At 40.6% G+C, this 18,952-nt stretch overlaps 1 protein-coding gene across 1 annotated transcript in view; it reads right to left on the bottom strand.

Moving 5' to 3' along the window:
• Positions 1 to 18,165, bottom strand: part of SLC18B1 (solute carrier family 18 member B1) — a 27,767-nt gene extending 9,602 nt beyond the window's left edge. Inside the window, exons 1-7 of the mRNA XM_007456527.1 lie at positions 18,058 to 18,165; positions 16,733 to 16,872; positions 8,572 to 8,667; positions 8,178 to 8,251; positions 7,304 to 7,451; positions 5,226 to 5,382; positions 500 to 636 (exon numbers count right to left, since the gene is read on the bottom strand). Coding sequence (XP_007456589.1) covers positions 500 to 636; positions 5,226 to 5,382; positions 7,304 to 7,451; positions 8,178 to 8,251; positions 8,572 to 8,667; positions 16,733 to 16,872; positions 18,058 to 18,100 — 795 coding nt within the window. The 5' untranslated portion in view covers positions 18,101 to 18,165. The remainder of the gene's footprint in view (positions 1 to 499; positions 637 to 5,225; positions 5,383 to 7,303; positions 7,452 to 8,177; positions 8,252 to 8,571; positions 8,668 to 16,732; positions 16,873 to 18,057) is intronic.
• Between the last annotated feature and the right edge of the window lie 787 nt (positions 18,166 to 18,952).

Genomic DNA, 18,952 nt, shown 5'->3' with positions numbered 1-18,952 from the left:
ACCAAAAAAAAAAAAAAAAAAAAAAAGATGGAGAGAGATTCTTGGTTCCTTTCTCCCATCTCAGATTAATATAGCCCACAGTCTTTTGAATATGTATGCAATAGACTAAAAAGTAAATGGACCCAGAGGGGATCTGTTAGAAAAGAAGGGACACCTCACATTAAATGAGCCACTAAGTACCCCACATGCCTCACTGAAATCAAAACAGAGGAAAGTATCCTTATTAAGCAGCCAGGATGCTGCCCAAGCCAGACCTATGATGACTCGAGCAAGGCCTTGGAAAAAGAAGACCAGGTGAAAGGCTTCTTTCATTTTTATACCAAATCAGACCCCTAGTTATAGGGACATCACAGAGGGAAGGTACAGGCTGTCTTGGTGAGTAGCTCTCATTCTGCCTCCTTCTTGAAGCCACTCCCAGGATTTTCCATCAAGCAGGGCCCAAGAGCAAGCAATTATGTCCACCCGCTGCAATGCAGAGGGCTGCATCCAGGCTACTCACCTGCTCCAAAACAAAGAGGGACAGCGTAGGATCAAGGAAGCCAAAACCTGAGCTGAGTGAGGTAATGGCGAAGGATATAAAGGCAACCTTGGGTAAAATGATGAGTTTCCAGAATGAGTGTTTCCCTGGATCAGACTCTGTGGGGTAAAAATAAAAAAAGAAATTAGAGTAATGAAAATTGCTTAACTTTATCTTTCAATCTATTTTGAAAAGTAAAATTGGTAAGGTCACCTTTATCCAGTAATCAAAATAACCACACTTTTGAGTTTGCCTAAAATTTGCATATAAGTTATTCAAGCCTAGAGGCCATTTCAGTGTTCTTAAAAATAATTTCTCTAATTCAAAAAGAATCAACTGGAATCAGAGTGTGAGGAAAAGAAGCAGTCTTGGTTACGGGTCATAACCTAGAAGTCAGTGAGGCCTTCCCAGATGGGATAGAGAATATGTAAAGTTTGATTTGGTGCATAGGAAAAGCCAGACGCTTTATCGGGGAACAATGTGTGTGTGCTGAGGAAGAATCTGAGTTAATCAAAGAATACAAAACAACTTTTTTCTGCTCATGAAAAAAAACACTGGATTGAAAGGGATGCTCGGGACTTCCTTGGCAGTCCAGTGGTTAGGACTCCCTGCTTCCACTGCAGGGGACATGGGTTCGATCCCTGGTCAGGGAACTAAGATCCTGCATGCCGTGTGGTACGGCTAAAAAAAGAATGAGATGCTACTGAATCATGTGTACATTCCATTTGGCAGTAAAGGTCAGTTGAACAGCAACCTCATGTCCTGCCATTCCAACAGCAACACAACTTCTGCACCGTCCCAAGCACCGGGCATGGTTGTTTCTAAGCCTCCAATCATATCCTACAACTCCCTTCTTTCTCCCCTGCTAATTTTTCAAGTTCTATTCACTCTGTAAAGTCTGGCTGTGACCCTAATTACCCCACAAATTTTACCTGTTTCCTACTGCACTTCTAATCTATACCATGTAATTTAGCACTTAAACTGTATTTCATTTTACGTGGTTTACTACTGTTTGATGACTTTCCTATCTTCCAACTAATTTACTGAACAAAATCTAGGCTGAGTCAGATACCACGCAAAATGCTGGGCAGACAAAGGCAAAGGAGACAAACCCAGACCCTGACCTCACAGAGAAGATACAGTAAGGCGTGGAGAGAGCTAAGATGGAGCTAGGAGGGTATGGATTGGAGCATATGAGAGGGTTGCCTTAAAAAATACAGGGAAAGCTGTTTAGGAAAGAATTTCCAAAAGTAGTAATATCTAAGTTGCTGCCTAAAAGATGAGCTTGAGATGAACAAGCAAAGAAGGAGGAAAGAATAATCCAGGCAAATTATCCAGGAATGGCTCATTCCAAGACTCAGAAGTGAGGGAAAACTATTCTGTTTGAGGAAATGAAAGAGCAGAAGCAAAGGTGGAGGGTGGAAATTGGAGGGTAGGGAAGAGAGGCCACATTGCAGAAGGATGTAGTGATAAGATTATGCAGCACTTGTAAAATAGGCTAAGAAGCCCGGGAAATCACTAGACACTTCAAACAAAGACTGAGAATAAACTTTGTGGTTTAAAGAGACCCCTCTGTGGTCTCCTGGGAAATGCAGACAGGGGGACGAGTTAGGAGACTGTGCACTGAACCAGGCCAGGAAGCTCTCTGAGGGCCAAATCAGCAGTGACATATCCTCATTTCTCCAAAAGCACCCACCACAGTTCATTACTCAATAAATTCTTGATGAATAATGATCCAGTAGGGAGCAAAGTACCAAAAAAGCATAACGTGTGGTTCAACTATTTTAAGTACTACACTTGGACTTTGTCAGGATATGAGGGATAAAGTTAAACTGTGGTGTTAGTTTCTTAATTATTTGCCAAATATTCAATGATGAATCAATTGTGAGCCCAGCCTAGGATGTTTAACTACAGATTTGACTTAGAACAGGGATAGGCACCACCATGTGGCTCAGTGTGGCAGTGCCAGCAGGGAGACTTCATTGGGTGTGGATTTTGGATTGTATATTACAGATGTTTATTAGTCACCTTTAAAATATAAATGATAAAAGATCAACTGTAACCAATTACATTTATTATGCATATAGAAGGTATTATGGATGTATGGTATAAGACAAAGTATTATGGCATAAATGGTCCATTTCCCTAAATCCAAAGTGGGAAAGGGGATTATCGCAATAAGAACATACAGGAACGTACATGAAAATGAACACATAACGAATTTAACTAAGCTGTTGATGAGGCCCAAGCAATGAAAACTTATGGTGACACCTACTTCCAGAGGCACGTGACAAAATCACCTGGGGAGCTTTTCCAAGCCACTCAGGTATTCTCTCTGCTTCCTCCAATTCTGATACATTCTTCTTGGAGGGACAGGACTCCATGGTTGACAATGCCTGCCACAGGAAACTGCTCTTAGAGATGAGGAAGTGGTGTGGCCCTCAGGTGTGAAGGGGCAGGAAAAATGCAGAGCACTGTGGCACTAGTGACTTAGCATTTAGATCACTGATTGAGAAGGTTCAGAAAAACTTCCCAGAAGAGGTCATACAAATTAAGTTTTGAAGGATGAGTAGGAGTTAGGTAGAGTAGAAGTGGGAGATAGTCCAGCTCATGTGACTCCCCTGCTGACACCTAACAACAGCTCCTAGTGGCATTCAGGATAAAGCTCTCATTTCGTGGATTTAGGGATTTTTATTAAGAGGATTGTCATGTACTTGACTGTGTTTTAAAAATATTTCTTTAGTGCAGTATGGAAGAGGTGACTTGGCGAGCAGATATAAAGGATGAGAGAGAGGGAGGGACTGAAGTTGACTCTTAGACACCCAAACCTAAAGCTACATTGTTCATGGGTCTAGAAGCAGTTAAATGAGTGAGGTGGAACTTATAGAACAAAATTCTGCCAATATCATCAAAATAAAAGAAAATTTAATTTTCTAGCTTCTATCTATAAGCTTTCCTAAAACATTAATACTTAAAGGTACTCAATGGGAACCCCTAAATCAATATTTATACCCTTAACATTATCAATTTTTGAGATTTAAAAAAAAACACCAGGTTTTTTCATTCAATCTAAATAGAAGATCCTTCTTTAGATAAACAGAAAGTTTGCCAAACCATTTTAAATGGGCAAAAGACCTAAATAGACATTTCTCCAAAGAAGATATACAGATTGCCAACAAACACATGAAAGAATGCTCAACATCACTAATCATTAGAGAAATGCAAATCAAAACCACAATGAGGAATTACCTCACACCGGTCAGAATAGGCATCATCAGAAAATCTACAAACAACAAAGGCTGGAGAGGGTGTGGAGAAAAGGGAACCCTCTTGCACTACTGATGGGAATGTAAATTGATACAGCCACTATGGAGAACAGTATGGAGGTTCCTTAAAAAACTAAAAACAGAATTACCATATGACCCAGCAATCCCACTCCTGGGCATATACCCTGAGAAAACCATAATTCAAAAAGAGTCATGTACCGCAATGTTCATGGTAGCACTATTTACAATATCCAGGTCATGGAAGCAACCTAAATATCCATCGACAGATGAATGGATGAAGAAGATGTGGTACATATATACAATGGAATATTACTCAGTCATAAAAAGGAACGAAATTGGGTCGTTTGTAGTGAGGTGGATGAACCTAGAGTCTGTCATACAGAGTGAAGTGAGTCAGAAAGAGAAAAACAAATACTGTATGCTAACACATATATATGGAAGCTAAAAAAAAAATGGTTCTGATGAACCTAGGGGCAGGACAGGAATAAAGATGCAGACATAGAGAATGGACTTGAGGACACAGGGCGTGGGGAAGGGGACATGAAAGAATGCTCAACATCACTAATCATTAGAGAAATGCAAATCAAAACCACAATGAGGAATTACCTCACACCGGTCAGAATAGGCATCATCAGAAAATCTACAAACAACAAAGGCTGGAGAGGGTGTGGAGAAAAGGGAACCCTCTTGCACTACTGATGGGAATGTAAATTGATACAGCCACTATGGAGAACAGTATGGAGGTTCCTTAAAAACTAAAAATAGAATTACCATATGACCCAGCAATCCCACTACTGGGCATATACCCAGAGAAAACCATAATTCAAAAAGACACATGCACCCCAATGTTCATTGCAGCACTATTTACAATAGCCAGGACATGGAAGCAACCTAAGTGTCCATTGACAGATGAATGGATAAAGAAGATGTGGCACATATATACAATGGACTATTACTCAGCCATAAAAAGAAACGAAATTGAGTTATTTGTAGTGAGGTGGATGGACCTAGAGTCTGTGATACAGAGTGAAGTAAGTCAGAAAGAGAAGAACAAATACCGTACGCTAACACATATATATGGAATCTGAAAAGCAAAATGGTTCTGAAGAGCCTAGGGGCAGGAGAGGAATAAAGACGCAGACATAGAGAATGGACTTGAGGACATGGGGAGGGGGAAGGGTAAGCTGGGACAAACGAGAGAGTGGCATTTACATATATACACTACCAAATGTAAAATAGATAGCTAGTGGGAAGCAGCCGCATAGCACAGGGAGATCAGCTCGGTGCTTTGTGACCACGTGGAGGGGTGGGATAGGGATGGTGGGAGGGAAAGGCAAGAGGGAGGAGATATTGGTCTCCTACAAAAGCATAAAAATACTTAAATTTAAGGTTCTTAAAGTGAGTAATATATGAGGCCTTACCATAATTAGGTAAAATACACATGTTGAGGGGAACCATCAGCAGAACTATGCATCCCAGAAGAATGAAAGGCACCTCATAGCCAAAGGATTGATACAAGAAGCCACCCAAAGGAGGCCCTAGTACTAGACCGAGTCCAGAAAAAGTCTCAAGACTTCCCTACAAATGGGAAAACAAAAGAAAATTGAGTTAATATATCGTGTTTGAAAAATGAACAAAGATTTAACGGGCAGGATCTGAAAAAAAATCTATCCACTTTACAATTTATACACACACCACACACACACCCAAGAGGGACCAAAAATTTAAACATACATATTAAAATCATATAAGTACTAGAAAAATTAAAAATGAGAGTTTTTTGTTTTCTAATCCTTATGGTGAGGTAAATTTTCTAATTATGACATAAAAACTTAGAAGACACAAAAGAAAAGACTGATAAATCTGATTACATGAAAATATGAAAAACTATGAATGGCAAAAAAAATCAAAAGACAAATGAAGAATGGGGAAAAAATATTGACAAAGGACTAATTTCCCAAATGCATCACAAGAGCAACTACTAATCAATGAGAAAAATCAACAGTCCTATGGGAGGAACTTCCCTGGTGGTGCAGTGGTTAAGAATCTGCCTGCCAATGCTGGGGACATGGATTCAATCCCTGGTCCGGGAAGATCCCACATGCCGTGGAGCAACTAAGCCCATATGCCACAACTACTGAGCCCACGAGCCACAACTACTGAGGCCCCAGGCCACAACTACTGAAGCCCACGCACCTAGAGCCCATGCTCCACAACAAGAGAAGCCACTGCAATGAGAAGCCCGTGTACCACAACAAGCAGTAGCCATTGCTCGCCGCAACTAGAGAAAGCCTGCGTGCAGCAACAAAAACCCAATGCAGCCAAATAAATAAATAAATAAACATATTAAAAAAAATTTTAGAAAAAAGAAAAAACACAATCCTATGGGAAAATGGGAAAATGTTATAAATAGACTGTTGACACATCAAATGAAATACAACTAGCTCTAATGTGAACTGGCCATCTCTAAGTTGCAGGACAGCAAAGGCACACTCCAAACATGTTTAGCCACAAAACCTTGTCTTACACAGCATGTCAATGGATTAGCATCTTTCTGAACCCTTCTTGAGAAATGTAAACAGTACACCTGTTACAGTGGCCACCACTGCATGGCAAATGACTATAGAACCTATAGTGAATCTATACAGATATATATACATACATATATATATATACTTACACGGGTGTATATGTGTACATATATTTAATAAAAGTGTGAAGATTTATATTTATACAGCAAATAGTTTACCTGAGGGTCAAAACTTTCAAACTGTAGTATTAATATGGGTAAGTGAGAGAATCCTTGGTACTGAGCTGATTAGACCCTGAGGTCTCTGAGGGTGGTGCCTGTTCTGCAACGCAAACCAGGAGTCCTTCGGGGATGTCTGGGTTCAGAGGAGTGAGCTATGGGAAAGGCTAGCTGGGATCAGGGAGACAGCAGCCAAGAGCTAGGACAGGAATCTGGTATGTCACTAATACCTGGTGTCGAGGCATGGAGGCAATATATGACAATGTATGCCAATACGATGCTACTAGGCTCTGAATTTTTTTGGTAAAATAAGAGGGAGTTCCTCAGACTGACTGCACAGAAGCACTTGTGGACTTCAGAATGATCTCTAAGGTCCTTTCCGTGAATCCGGGAAAAGTGGAGGAAGGACTCTAGTATAAATCTGCTTCAGGCGGCCTAGCTACAATCTAGGCTACAGAGAGACAGCAAAATACTATTAGAGAGGGTTTTTTATTTTTTAAGGGGTAAAAAAGAACATTTGGTTTTGCCCATTCAGGGGCTTCTAAGCCCAGGAAGAACACCTAAGTAGACTAAGGGTATATTTATTGACAGCCTGCTGCTACAGGCAGAAATTGGGGTAAAAGGTACCAAAAACAGAAAGTAGAAAAAAGGCAGGTCTAGAAGAATGGGCCCCAGGTTTAACTTGAAAGGTCAAATAAATATTTTAGCCTACACTAAAAGGAAAGTAGGAAAAGTGTATAAAATACCTACCATTACTGTAGCCACGTTATTTGGAAAAGCCTTTGCAAGGATAGAAGAAGATGCGGTTATTGCTGCAGCAAAACTGATTGCGTCAGTTATTCTCACTAGAAAACACATAGCAATAAACATGGGTCCTTCTGGAACTTGGTCCAATACACTAAAAAAAGAATAAGATGACTCTCAAATGCCAAATTGATTTTGATTTTTTTTTTAACTGTACTCACTGAAAACAGTTAGTACCTCAACCACAGTTATTAAAATAAATCTCTTTAGAATACACATTTTTTAAGGGTTTCTTTGTTATATTTTTAGTAGGAGGAATTTGAGTCATAATGACAGCCTCATTGTGCTCTTTTACTGATATATTTGATGCCCTAAATAATAATACTAAATAGGCCTTTTGAAAAATGTAGAGTCACTCTGATAAGAACATATGTAGAAAGCCTTCTTAGTTTTAGGTCTTCCCCCAAACAACAAAAAAAAAACACAGGAAGAGGAAAGCAAAACCAGGAACCTGAGAAAGATTTCTGATGACATTATCTTAACATTTGTATCCTTATGTTCTTCAGCTGATTCTTTAGGTAAGAAATTCACCTTTCTGCTTAAGCCAAAAAGTTTTTGTGACTCAGAAAAGGGAGTTAAGTTTCTGTCTCTCAGGATCACAGGAATCCTAAAGAACAGATTCAGCAGCCAGCTTAATGGTGATCCCCTAGAGGACTCTTTTCTTAAGATCCTTGTCATTCATTCTATTCACTGTATCATTCAACTCCCTTCAACATTAGTCACATGGTACTGACTGATTTACATAAACCATTAACATTGTAAACTGAAGATAAATTATGAAATCTGTTCAAGCTCCCAAACATATCAGAACATGACTTACCCAAAGAGAACTGTAACTCCTCCTGAGACAAACATCCCTGCTACAAACATAAATTTTGCTCCAATATGTACAAGCTATAATAAATGTCAAAGAAAAGTGTAAATTAATGACTGCTACAAGTCTATAGTGACATAAACAAATCCACTGTATCAGGAAATGAAAGATTTGGGGAAGATATGTACAGTTAACAAAACATTATAAGTCTTTAATGGAATGACAACATGCGTTGCTTACAAACATGGAAGAAGTTAAAAATCAATCAACTTTAAGAATGGAACTGTCAACTGAAGCACGATTCATAAAATATAATAGTGGTTATTTCTGTATCAGTGGAAATTCTAGACTAGTAAATTAGAATAACTCATTACACAATTTAAAAAAAATAAATACTTACATATTTTCCAAATACCAAAGATGCCAGCAAGTTAAACAAAGCATAACATCCAAAGATCATACCAATAACTGTATTGCTGGCTCCTTTCTTTTCAGCCTTTAAAGAAACAGAAAAGAAAACAAAGTTTGAAAGGCACATTAGCACCAATATAGAAAAATGAAGCTATTAGATCAGAGCATCATCTTCTTGTAACCTTTACCTGTAGAGTAATTTCAAAGATTATTATTTTGAAATAAACAGGGTGAGGAAGGAAAGGAAACTATTAAACCTAGTCTCTGACATGAAAGTAATTCACTCACCAAGCCTATAACAAATTGCTAGCTTTACGATCTTGAGAAAAAAAAGAACAGAGCTGGAGGAATCACACTTTTTGATTTCAAAAATAAGTTACAAAGGTAGAGTAATTAAAACAGTATGTTACTGGCATAAAGACAGACATACAGACCAATGGAACAAAATAGAAAGCTCAGAAATAAACCCACATAAATATGGTCAATTGATCTTCCACAAGGGTGCCAAGGACACACAATGGGGAAGAGATATTCTCTTCGACAAATGGTGTTGGGAAAACTCGATACCCACATGCAAAAGAATGAAATTGGACCTCTATCTTACATCACTCACAAAATAATCTCAAAGCAAATTAGACTTAATCACATAATCTGAAACTATTACACTTCTGGAAGAAAACAGGGGGTGAGGCCTTCTTGACATTGACCTTGGCAATGATTTCTTGGATTTGACACCAAAATCTTAGGCAACAAAACAAATCAGACAAATGGAACTACATCAAACTAAAAATCTTCACAGCAAAGGAAACAATCAACAGACTGAAAAGGCAACCTACAGAATGGAAGAAAGTATTTGTAAACCACCTCTATATAAGGGGTTAATATCCAAAATATGTAAGAATCTCCTACAACTCAATAGTCCCACAAAGAACCTGATTTAAAAATGAGCAAAGAACGTGAACAGACATTTCTATAAAAGAGATACAAATGGCCACCAGATATATGAAAAGCTGCTCAACATCGCTAATTGTCAGGGAAATGCAGATTAAAATCATAATGAGATATCATCTCGCACCGGTTAGGATGGCAATTATTGAAAAAAACAAAAGATAACAAGTGTTGATGAGGATGTGGAGAAACTGGAACCTTATACACTGTTGGTGGGAATGCAGAATAGTGCAGCCACTATGGAAAACAATATGGAGGATCCTGAAAACATAGAACTACCATATAATTCAGCAATCCCTCTTCTGAGTATATATCCAGAAGAACTGAAAGCAAGGTCTCAGATATATTTGCACCCCCCATGTTCACTGCAGTATTATTCGAAATAGCCAAGATGATATAGAAACAACACAAATGTCCATTGATCGATGAATGGATAAAGCAAATGTGGTATACACATAAAATGGATTATTATTCAGCCTCAAAAAGAAGGAAATTTTGGCATTTGCAACAACATGGATGAACCTTGAGGAAATTATGCTAAGCGGAGTAAGCCAGTCATAGAAGAACAAACGCTACATGATTCCATTTATATGAAGTATCTTGGGGCTTCCCTGGTGGCGCACTGGTTGAGAATCTGCCTGCTAATGCAGGGGACACGGGTTCGAGCCCTGGTCTGGGAGGATCCCACATGCCACGGAGCAACTGGGCCTGTGAGCCACAACTACTGAGCCTACATGTCTGAAGCCTGTGCTCTGCAACAAGAGAGGCCGTGATAGTGAGAGGCCCGTGCACCGCGATGAAGAGTGGCCCCCGCTTGCCACAACTAGAGAAAGCCCTCGCACAGAAACGAAGACCCAACACAGCAAAAATAAATAAATTAATTAATAAACTCCTACTCCCAACATCTTCTAAAAAAAAAAAATGGTTAGAAGACCTAAATAGACATTTTTCCAAAGAAGACATACAGATGGCCAAGAAGCACATGAAAAGCTGCTCAACATCACTTAATCATTAGAGAAATACAAATCAAAACTACAATGAGGTATCACCTCACACCAGTTAGAATGGGCATCATCAGAAAATCTACAAACAACAAATCCTGGAGAGGGTGTGGAGAAAAGGGAACCCTCTTGCACTGTTGGTGGGAATGTAAATTGATTCAGCCACTATGGAGAACAGTATGGAGGTTCCTTAACTAAAAACAGAATTACCATATGATCCAGCAATCCCACTACTGGGCATATACCCAGAAAAAACGATAGTTCAAAAACACACATGCACCCCAATGTTCATTGCAGCAGTATTTACAATAGCCAGGTCATGAAAGCAACCTAAATGCCCACTGACAGATGAACATATAAAGCCATAAAATGGGATGAAATCAGCTCATTTGCAGAGATGTGGATGGACCTAGAGACTGTCATACAGAGAGAAGTAAGTCAGAAAGAGAAAAACAAATATCGTATATTAATGCATATATGTGGAATCTAGAAAAATGGTACAGATGAACCAGTTTGCAAGGCAGAAATAGAGACACAGATGTAGAGAACAAACGTATGGACACCAAGGGGGGAAAGTGGATGGGGGCATGAACTGTGAGATTGGGATTGACATATATACACTAATATGTATAAAATAGATAGCTAATAAGAACCTGCTGTATAATAAATAAATAAAATTAAATTTTTGAAAAAAGGAGAAACACACAGGAGGAAGGTTTGAATACAAATAAATTTAAAAATCACTTTGCTGGTCAAACAAACAATAAATGCTGGAGAGGGTGTGGAGAAAAGGGAACACTCTTGCACTGCTGGTGGGAATGTGAATTGGTTCAGCCACTATGGAGAACAGTATGGAGGTTCCTTAAAAAACTACAAATAGAACTACCATATGACCCAGCAATCCCACTACTAGGTATATACCCTGAGGAAACCAGAATTCAGAAAGAGTCATGTACCAAAATGTTCATTGCAGCTCTATTTACAATAGCCCGGAGATGGAAACAACCTAAGTGCCCGCCGTCGGATGAATGGATAAAGAAGATGTGGCACATATATACAATGGAATATTACTCAGCCATAAAAAGAAACGAAATTGAGCTATTTGTAATGAGGTGGATAGATCTAGAGTCTGTCATACGGAGTGAAGTAAGTCAGAAAGAGAAGGACAAATACCGTATGCTAACACATATATATGGAATTTAAGAAAAAAAAATGTTATGAAGAACCTAGGGGTAAAACAGGAATAAAGACAGAGACCTACTGGAGAACAGACTTGAGGATATGGGGAGGGGGAAGGGTGAGGTGTGTTAGGGCGAGAGAGAGACATGGACATATATATACTAACAAACGTAAGGTAGATAGCCAGTGGGAAGCAGCCGCATGGCACAGGGAAACCGGCTCGGTTCTTTGTGGCTGTCTGGAGGGGTGGGATAGGGAGGGTGGGAGGGAGGGAGACAAAGAGGGAAGAGATATGGGAACATATATATATGTATAACTGACTCACTCTGTTATAAAGCAGAAACTAACACACCATTGTAAAGCAATTATACCCCAATAAAGATGTTAAAAAAAAAAAACAAAACAAACAAACAAAAAAAAACTCAAGAACAGGAAGCTTCTTAAGCTGGCACATGAGTCATCCCAAGGACTGTTCAGGGTGGTTCTCTGTTTCTGACACCCACTCTCAACTACCTGACAGTTCAGAGAAGATGAAGTTTCCTTTCCTGACATCAATAACACAGATGAAAGAAGCTCCCCCAGCTCCCAGCATTCTCTCCGTTCTCCTGAAACATTTGGAGTAGTTTATTGCCCATCAATGATCCCTATTAATATTTGTAGCCTATTCTATCAGTGAGCTCCTAAATTTGCTACAGATGATATAGTATTTATTCTAAATTTACTTCTTTTGAACTTCAAATGCTACTATTAGTTGTGATGTACAAATGAATAGACAAAAGGTTTGAAAACCTTTTTAAAACCCTGGAACTATGGTAGATCCTTAGATCAGGTTCTAGCTATAACCATGTAAGGGGTTAAAATATGAGTTTAATTTCTTAAAGATAAGATTGGCAACTTGGCGTACCATGAAGCACTAAGCCTGAAACACACATCTGTCCTCTCAGGCAGTCAGGAATCATTTACCGAGCACCTTCTATGCATCACGCATGGTACCCAGGAGCCAGCAGTGAATAGCTATGGTCAGAAGATCCAACTTAGATTCATCCTTCTGCCAGAGCTTCAGCTCTTCCACAAATCACTCTACTCTGAATACAGAAATGCATGTGCATACACACACTCCCTTTAAAATCCGTCCTCCACAACAGCCATAATTCTATTTCTTTACCTTTTCTCCCTAACTACAATTTTAAGATAAAAATTTACTTTATTGCTTCTCATACGAAGTTATGATCATCATTCAAACCTTGTCTTTAAAAAAAAATGTTCTTCTTATGTTATTATGTCTCTAAATAAACCCTACAGTTCTCAAAGCAGCATACCACAGGAAATCAGACAGGTGAACTCTACTTTTCATGGCTAAACTATAGGCAGGAAAGGTCCCCTCACTCTAGGAAGCACCTCCTACCCCTGAAGTGTGGTCCCTAAGTACCTGGTGGTGGGAGACAGTGGAGAAGTTGAACCCAGAGCATTGTAGAAACTGCTTGGGCAGGATTTCAGTCTCATAATTCTATGAGACTCAGGATTAGCCATTCCCCTTCCATTACTAATCATCACATGAGATAATGATGTGGAGAAAAGAGAGATCTCACTATGAATGATGGCTTCATTGGTATCCTAGCAAAAGGTTACACTGTGTGTAGACAGGAACACGGAGTCCACATTTCTACTACACAAAGGTCAGGTGGTGTTACGGGGTTCATTGTGTCCCTCAAACGTCTTATGTTGATGTCCTAACTCTCAGTACCTCAGAATGTGACCTTATTTGGAGATATAGTTTTTGCAGGGGTAATCAGTTGAACTGAGGTCGTTAAGGGTGGAGTCTAATCCAATATTACTCGAATCTTTGTAAAAAGGGGAAATTTCTTTACAGAGACACGCGTAGAGGGAAGATGGTATGAAAGGACACACGGAGAAATTGGCCATCTACAAGCCAGAGAGAGAGGCCTGGGACAGATCTTCCCCTCACGGCCCTCAGAAGGAACCAGCCTTGCCAATGACACCCTGATTTTGGACTTCTAGCCACCAGAGCTGTGAGACAATAAATTTCTGTTGTCCCCAGTCCGTGGTACTTTGTTACAGCAGCCCTAGTAACATAAAACAGGTACCTTGAAGGGAAGGTATCAACAAAGGGGTGAATTAAGATGTAGAAAGAACATTCATTGGTCAAGTCACATCCATGTTCTTTGCTTAACAGCTCTGAAAGCTATTTAATTCTAGAGTCTGGCAGAAAATATATAATAGTCACAGCAACTAACATTTATTGAACCCTCACTATGAGCCATGCTGTTCTATATGGTTTCTAACAACAATTAAATAAGGCATGTATTTTTAGCTGGCCCCATTTTACAGATGAGAACACAGACTTGCAAAAGTTCCTTGTGTCATGGTCCCAGCAGTCATGTCAGCTTCCTTCTTGCACGGGTTCCCACATTCTCTGTGGAAGCAGGATGGTGACTTAGGATGTCCTAGAATCACATACCACAGCAGTAACTGAATACCACTTTTGGCATGCGGATCCATGCACATTAGGACAGCAAGAACAGCTATTAAAAGCAATTTCTAGTTCTCTTATAATCCTCTGCCAAAGAAGGAGGGGGCCACAAAAAGGATAAGTAGAAATAAGAATCCTGTGCCAGAAGTTAAGAAGAAGAGCCTTGGGCTTCCCTGGTGTCGCAGTGGTTGAGAGTCCGCCTGCCGATGCAGGGGACACGGGTTCGTGCCCCGGTCCAGGAGGATCCCACATGCCGCGGAGTGGCTGGGCCCGTGAGCCGTGGCCGCTGAGCCTGCGCGTCCGGAGCCTGTGCTCCGCAACGGGAGAGGCCACAGCGGTGAGAGGCCCGCGTACCGCAAAAAAAAAAAAAAAAAAGAAGGGCCTTGTTCTCCTTTGACCTAATTAGCTCCAGCTAATAGGAAGGTTAACAGAATATGAAGAAGAAAGAGCAAGTTTTGCCAGTGTGTTTGTCAACCCTAAGGCTGTTATTAAAAATGAAAAAGAAGAGCCCACTCTTCAAATCTATACCTATTAAAGTTAGAACGCTCTCTCCCCTGCCTCTTGGACGCCAAAAACTAAATCAAAAACTTTAAGAGAAAGAAAAAACAAAAAAGGCACACACCAACAGCCTTCTTTTCCTTTGTCTGTACTCCACTAAGAGGAATCTAACACTAGTTGCCCTTGCTGAGTTCCAGCTGAACCGGGATACCCTTCTAACTTGATGGCCCATTTACTCCCATTCTTCTCCATCGTAATTACACAGGCTCCATCCATCACTATTTTTTTCCAAAACCGTTATCTACTCAGTCTACTTACTCTGTCTTGCCCAAGCACCTCTGATGACTTCTTACTGACTACATCTTTGGCCTGCGTGGAAGGACCCTTGCATTCGAGCACCAACCTGCCTTCTCAGATCCTCTGCTCCCATCGGACCTCACTGAACCCCAGGCTCAAGCCCCACCTTCGTCCGTGCTTCCCTAAGAACACGCTATTTACTTTGCTAATCTCGTGACTATCCCCTGCGGGTGTCTAACCTAGAACACCTCTTTGATTCACCTTAGGGTTATTCGGCCAAGGCCCTTTCAGTATTACTCCTTCTCTCCTTCCCTTCCACACCAGCCAGCCTCTCCCGTGGCAAAATTAACCATTCCCTTCCCTAGAGCCTCCTAACATTTTGGACATCCTCTTCAAGGAGATCCAAAGAGTCTGCAACTTTTTTTTTTTTTTTTGCGGTACGCGGGCCTCTCACTGTTGTGGCCTCTCCCTTTGCGGAGCACAGGCTCTGGACGCGCAGGCTCAGCGGTCATGGCTCACTGGCCCAGCCACTCCAAGGCATGTGGATCCTCCAGGACCAGGGCAGGAACCCGTGTCCCCTGCATCAGCAGGCGGACTCTCAACCACTCTGCCACCAGGGAAGCCCCTCTGCAACTTTTTGTTGTCATACTTTTTCACTCCCAACGGACAGATGAGAGAGGGACATTTTCTTCATCTTTTCTCCAGCCCTAACACATCCAATGCCTAGCACACTCTAGGGTGGGAAGTCGTTAAACCTCCCATTCCCGTTCAGTAAACAGAATTGAACTGGGCCAGTCACTTAACTTCGGAATCTGTTTCTTCGTTTGCAACATTATGAGATTCTGGCTATTCTGCCTATCTTATGGAGTTGCTACGGAAACCAAATGGGATAATGTGTGGGAAAGTACACTGAAAACTAAAAAGCACTTATGGCTACAGAGCTGTACCGCTTCTTTAGCAGAGAAGCCATGTTTCTCATCTTTTGTAGCACACAGAAGGAAGGACAACATGTTATCAAAGAAGTTAGAGGACTGGGAGGGGCCCGTGCATCATGAGGCTTAACAAAGAGCATGAAGCAAAACACATGGGCAGATTATCTCCACTCAGCCAAGTCAGTATCATTCCTTCCATAGTATACCTCACCAACCTCCAGATTCCAGGTGGATTCTCTAGGGGTTATTCCTTCGAGTCTGTGCCATTATCCATAGACCCTAACACCACATAAAACACTATGATTAGAAGGACCTAATCAATATTAATCAGAATTCCTCCTTGGCACAAACATTGCCACTAGATTCCATATGAAACTCAAGTCAGAAAAGGGCATTTAGTGGACCATGCCTTCCTAATTCCAAAATATTAATAAACTCAAACTCCAGGAAACACTGTCTTCACGTAGATCTTTTGCAATAACGTTAAAATCTCAGTTATTCAGTGCACTTCCTTTTTTTTTTTTTTTTTTTTCAGTTGCAGAAACCAAACAGATGAATCGAACTACATGGTAAGCAAAGTAATCCTCAGAAGGTCAATTACGCTTAGGTGAATTACTTCCCAAGATGATGTTATTTTTACTGAATTTTTTTTTTCTGGTATCATATATTCTCTAAGAAGTCTTCTGTTGGCTGAAGTTGTATACATCATCTTTGCCATATGCATATTTTTACATCCCCCAAATGAAATATTGCAAAGGCTTTTTAAAAACACTAATAGTTCAGAAGGATATAAAAATGTCTTACCTCCTTGGGGAAAAAAGGTCCAAGGATAGAATAGCACATCATGGAGCCTAAGTTAATGGAAGCTGCTGCTATCAGTACAAAGATCTGTTCTCTTGAAAGCTGCCTGGATGTCTCCCGTGCACCTCCTGGAGGGCCATCACCTTGAATGCAAACATGCTGCAATTACAGACATGTAATTGCGGCTACTGATCAAAGTACAGAAATGTCACTCCTGTGCACAGAAATGCACTCAGGATAACATTTGCTGAGCTAAGGGCTATTTTGAATACAGCACATTTGATCAAATGTGACACAATCCCTGTATATCACTGCAATTTTCAAAATATATCACTTTCATTTACATACTATTCCCTATTAGGATTTCAGTGCACAATTTATCCAACCATCTGCTTTGTTTTGCCTTCACCATAAGGTCTATTTCTTTCACCTTTAATAGATTCCTTCAAGAAGGATGAGGCCACAGGGTGCTCTCCAGAGTACTGTTCTCTGAAGTATAGTGTGCTTTCTCAAGTTACTAGCTTCATATGCTACATGGACTCAATCACATTTTAAGCATGTCATGTTAGCGGTTTATTAAGAGGGTACTATTGAAGGCAAGTGAAGTGTAAGTAGGAGAAAATAAGCTAAATCATTCAACTGGAGAATTAATACTTACAATGGCAGCTCCTGGAAAGACAAGTGCCATAAATCTGTAAATCAGTGTTTTACAATAATTACAGGTCTTCTGCATCAATTAATTTAATACTTATTCCCAGGGCTAAATTTCCATTTAATTTAAAGACACGAGGTCATTTACTCAGTTCCAAACATCCAGTAAATCTATTTGCTATTTTTAAATTAAACGGTTTTGAGATAAAAGAAATTTAAGTAAGAAAAGTATATTTGAATTGCTCTGTTTTTTCAGAGGTTGCCATTGCTGTCTAGAAAAAGAAATCTGTGCAACAGGAGGAAGTCTTAAGAATCTGTGTAAAAATTTTGGTAGTGGATGAGGAAGGGAACTGAGAGAAAGTTAAAGGGTTGAGAGGGACAACAGTGGGGCTCGTTTTCGTTTGTCTAACAGGCACACTTATTTGAATGCATTCTTAAACACATAGTACTTAAAAGTAGAGCTACAGAGAGAAAGTCATTAGAGGCCACATCCGCACCACCCCAATGCGCAAACTTTAACCCTTTCCAGAGAGAAAAAACACGCTGACCCGAACCCCACTGCCAGGCCCCTCCTTTTCGAATCTCTCGCAAACAAACCACGCTAAAGCTAATTCAATTGCTGTGAGAGACACGACCCAAGCCACAGAGGTACATCCGGCCTCGCTGTTCTCTGTAACCTCCTGGGGGGCGTGGGCCTTCGGGGTCCCCCGGCGAGTCCATGGGCAGTGCGCGGACTCCTGCGCCGCAGCTCCCGGGTCCAAGCCCGCACCCTCGGACTCGACCTTGAAGGAGCGGAAAGGCGGGCGGCGATTGCTCAGCAGGGCCCAGGCATCCCGGATTCCCTACGGGAAGGGCCCCCGGGAGTTCCACGCGGTCCTAGAGGATAGGGAGGAGCTCCGGGAGGCTGGGCGAGGGCGGGCGGAGGGCGGAGCAAGGACTTTGTTTTTAAGGCATAGGCTGTTTACGTCCACCACTTAGGATGTGCTGTACTTTTTCTCTCCGTATGAGAGAAAAAAAAAAAAAAAAAGGATGAGTCTATATTTCATATAGTTGAACCCCCTACCTTAAAATGAGTAAAATTTAGGAATACTAGGAGTTAGAAAGGAAACTAGGTAGGCACAGAAAAGATAGGGAACACCTAAAGTTAAAAACACAAATGTGAATTAGAAAATTAGGCTCATAACGACACTTTTTTTTTTTAGGGAGATACACATTCCATAGGCAGAATGCAGTCCGTCTCAGAAGGCGAGAGCAGCCCAGATTTTTTATTTAAAGTGCGTTATTCTTCGTAGTGGGTAAACGATGTGGTGTTTGTAATCACTGAAGCCAGACATTAGTAACCTGGCAATGAATTAACTGATGTGAAGTACCCGGATTAGAAAAATATTTGCAGGAACTATAGTGAATGCTGAAGACACATGGCGGAGTGGCTGGGAGTATCCCCCTGGAGGCAGAGGCTTGAGGTTCAATTCAAGGCACTAGTGGGCCCTCTGTATCCTGCTTCTGCATTTCTCGAACTCAACCAAGGAGGGAGGGGACTGAAAATATTTTTTTAAAAATTTTTGGAAATTT

This window comes from Lipotes vexillifer, unplaced genomic scaffold (assembly GCF_000442215.2).
Source record: "Lipotes vexillifer unplaced genomic scaffold, Lipotes_vexillifer_v1.1 scaffold438, whole genome shotgun sequence".
NCBI lineage: Eukaryota > Metazoa > Chordata > Mammalia > Artiodactyla > Lipotidae > Lipotes > Lipotes vexillifer.
Note: the sequence above shows the minus strand (reverse complement) of the source record. Positions and strands in the feature narration are given on the sequence as shown.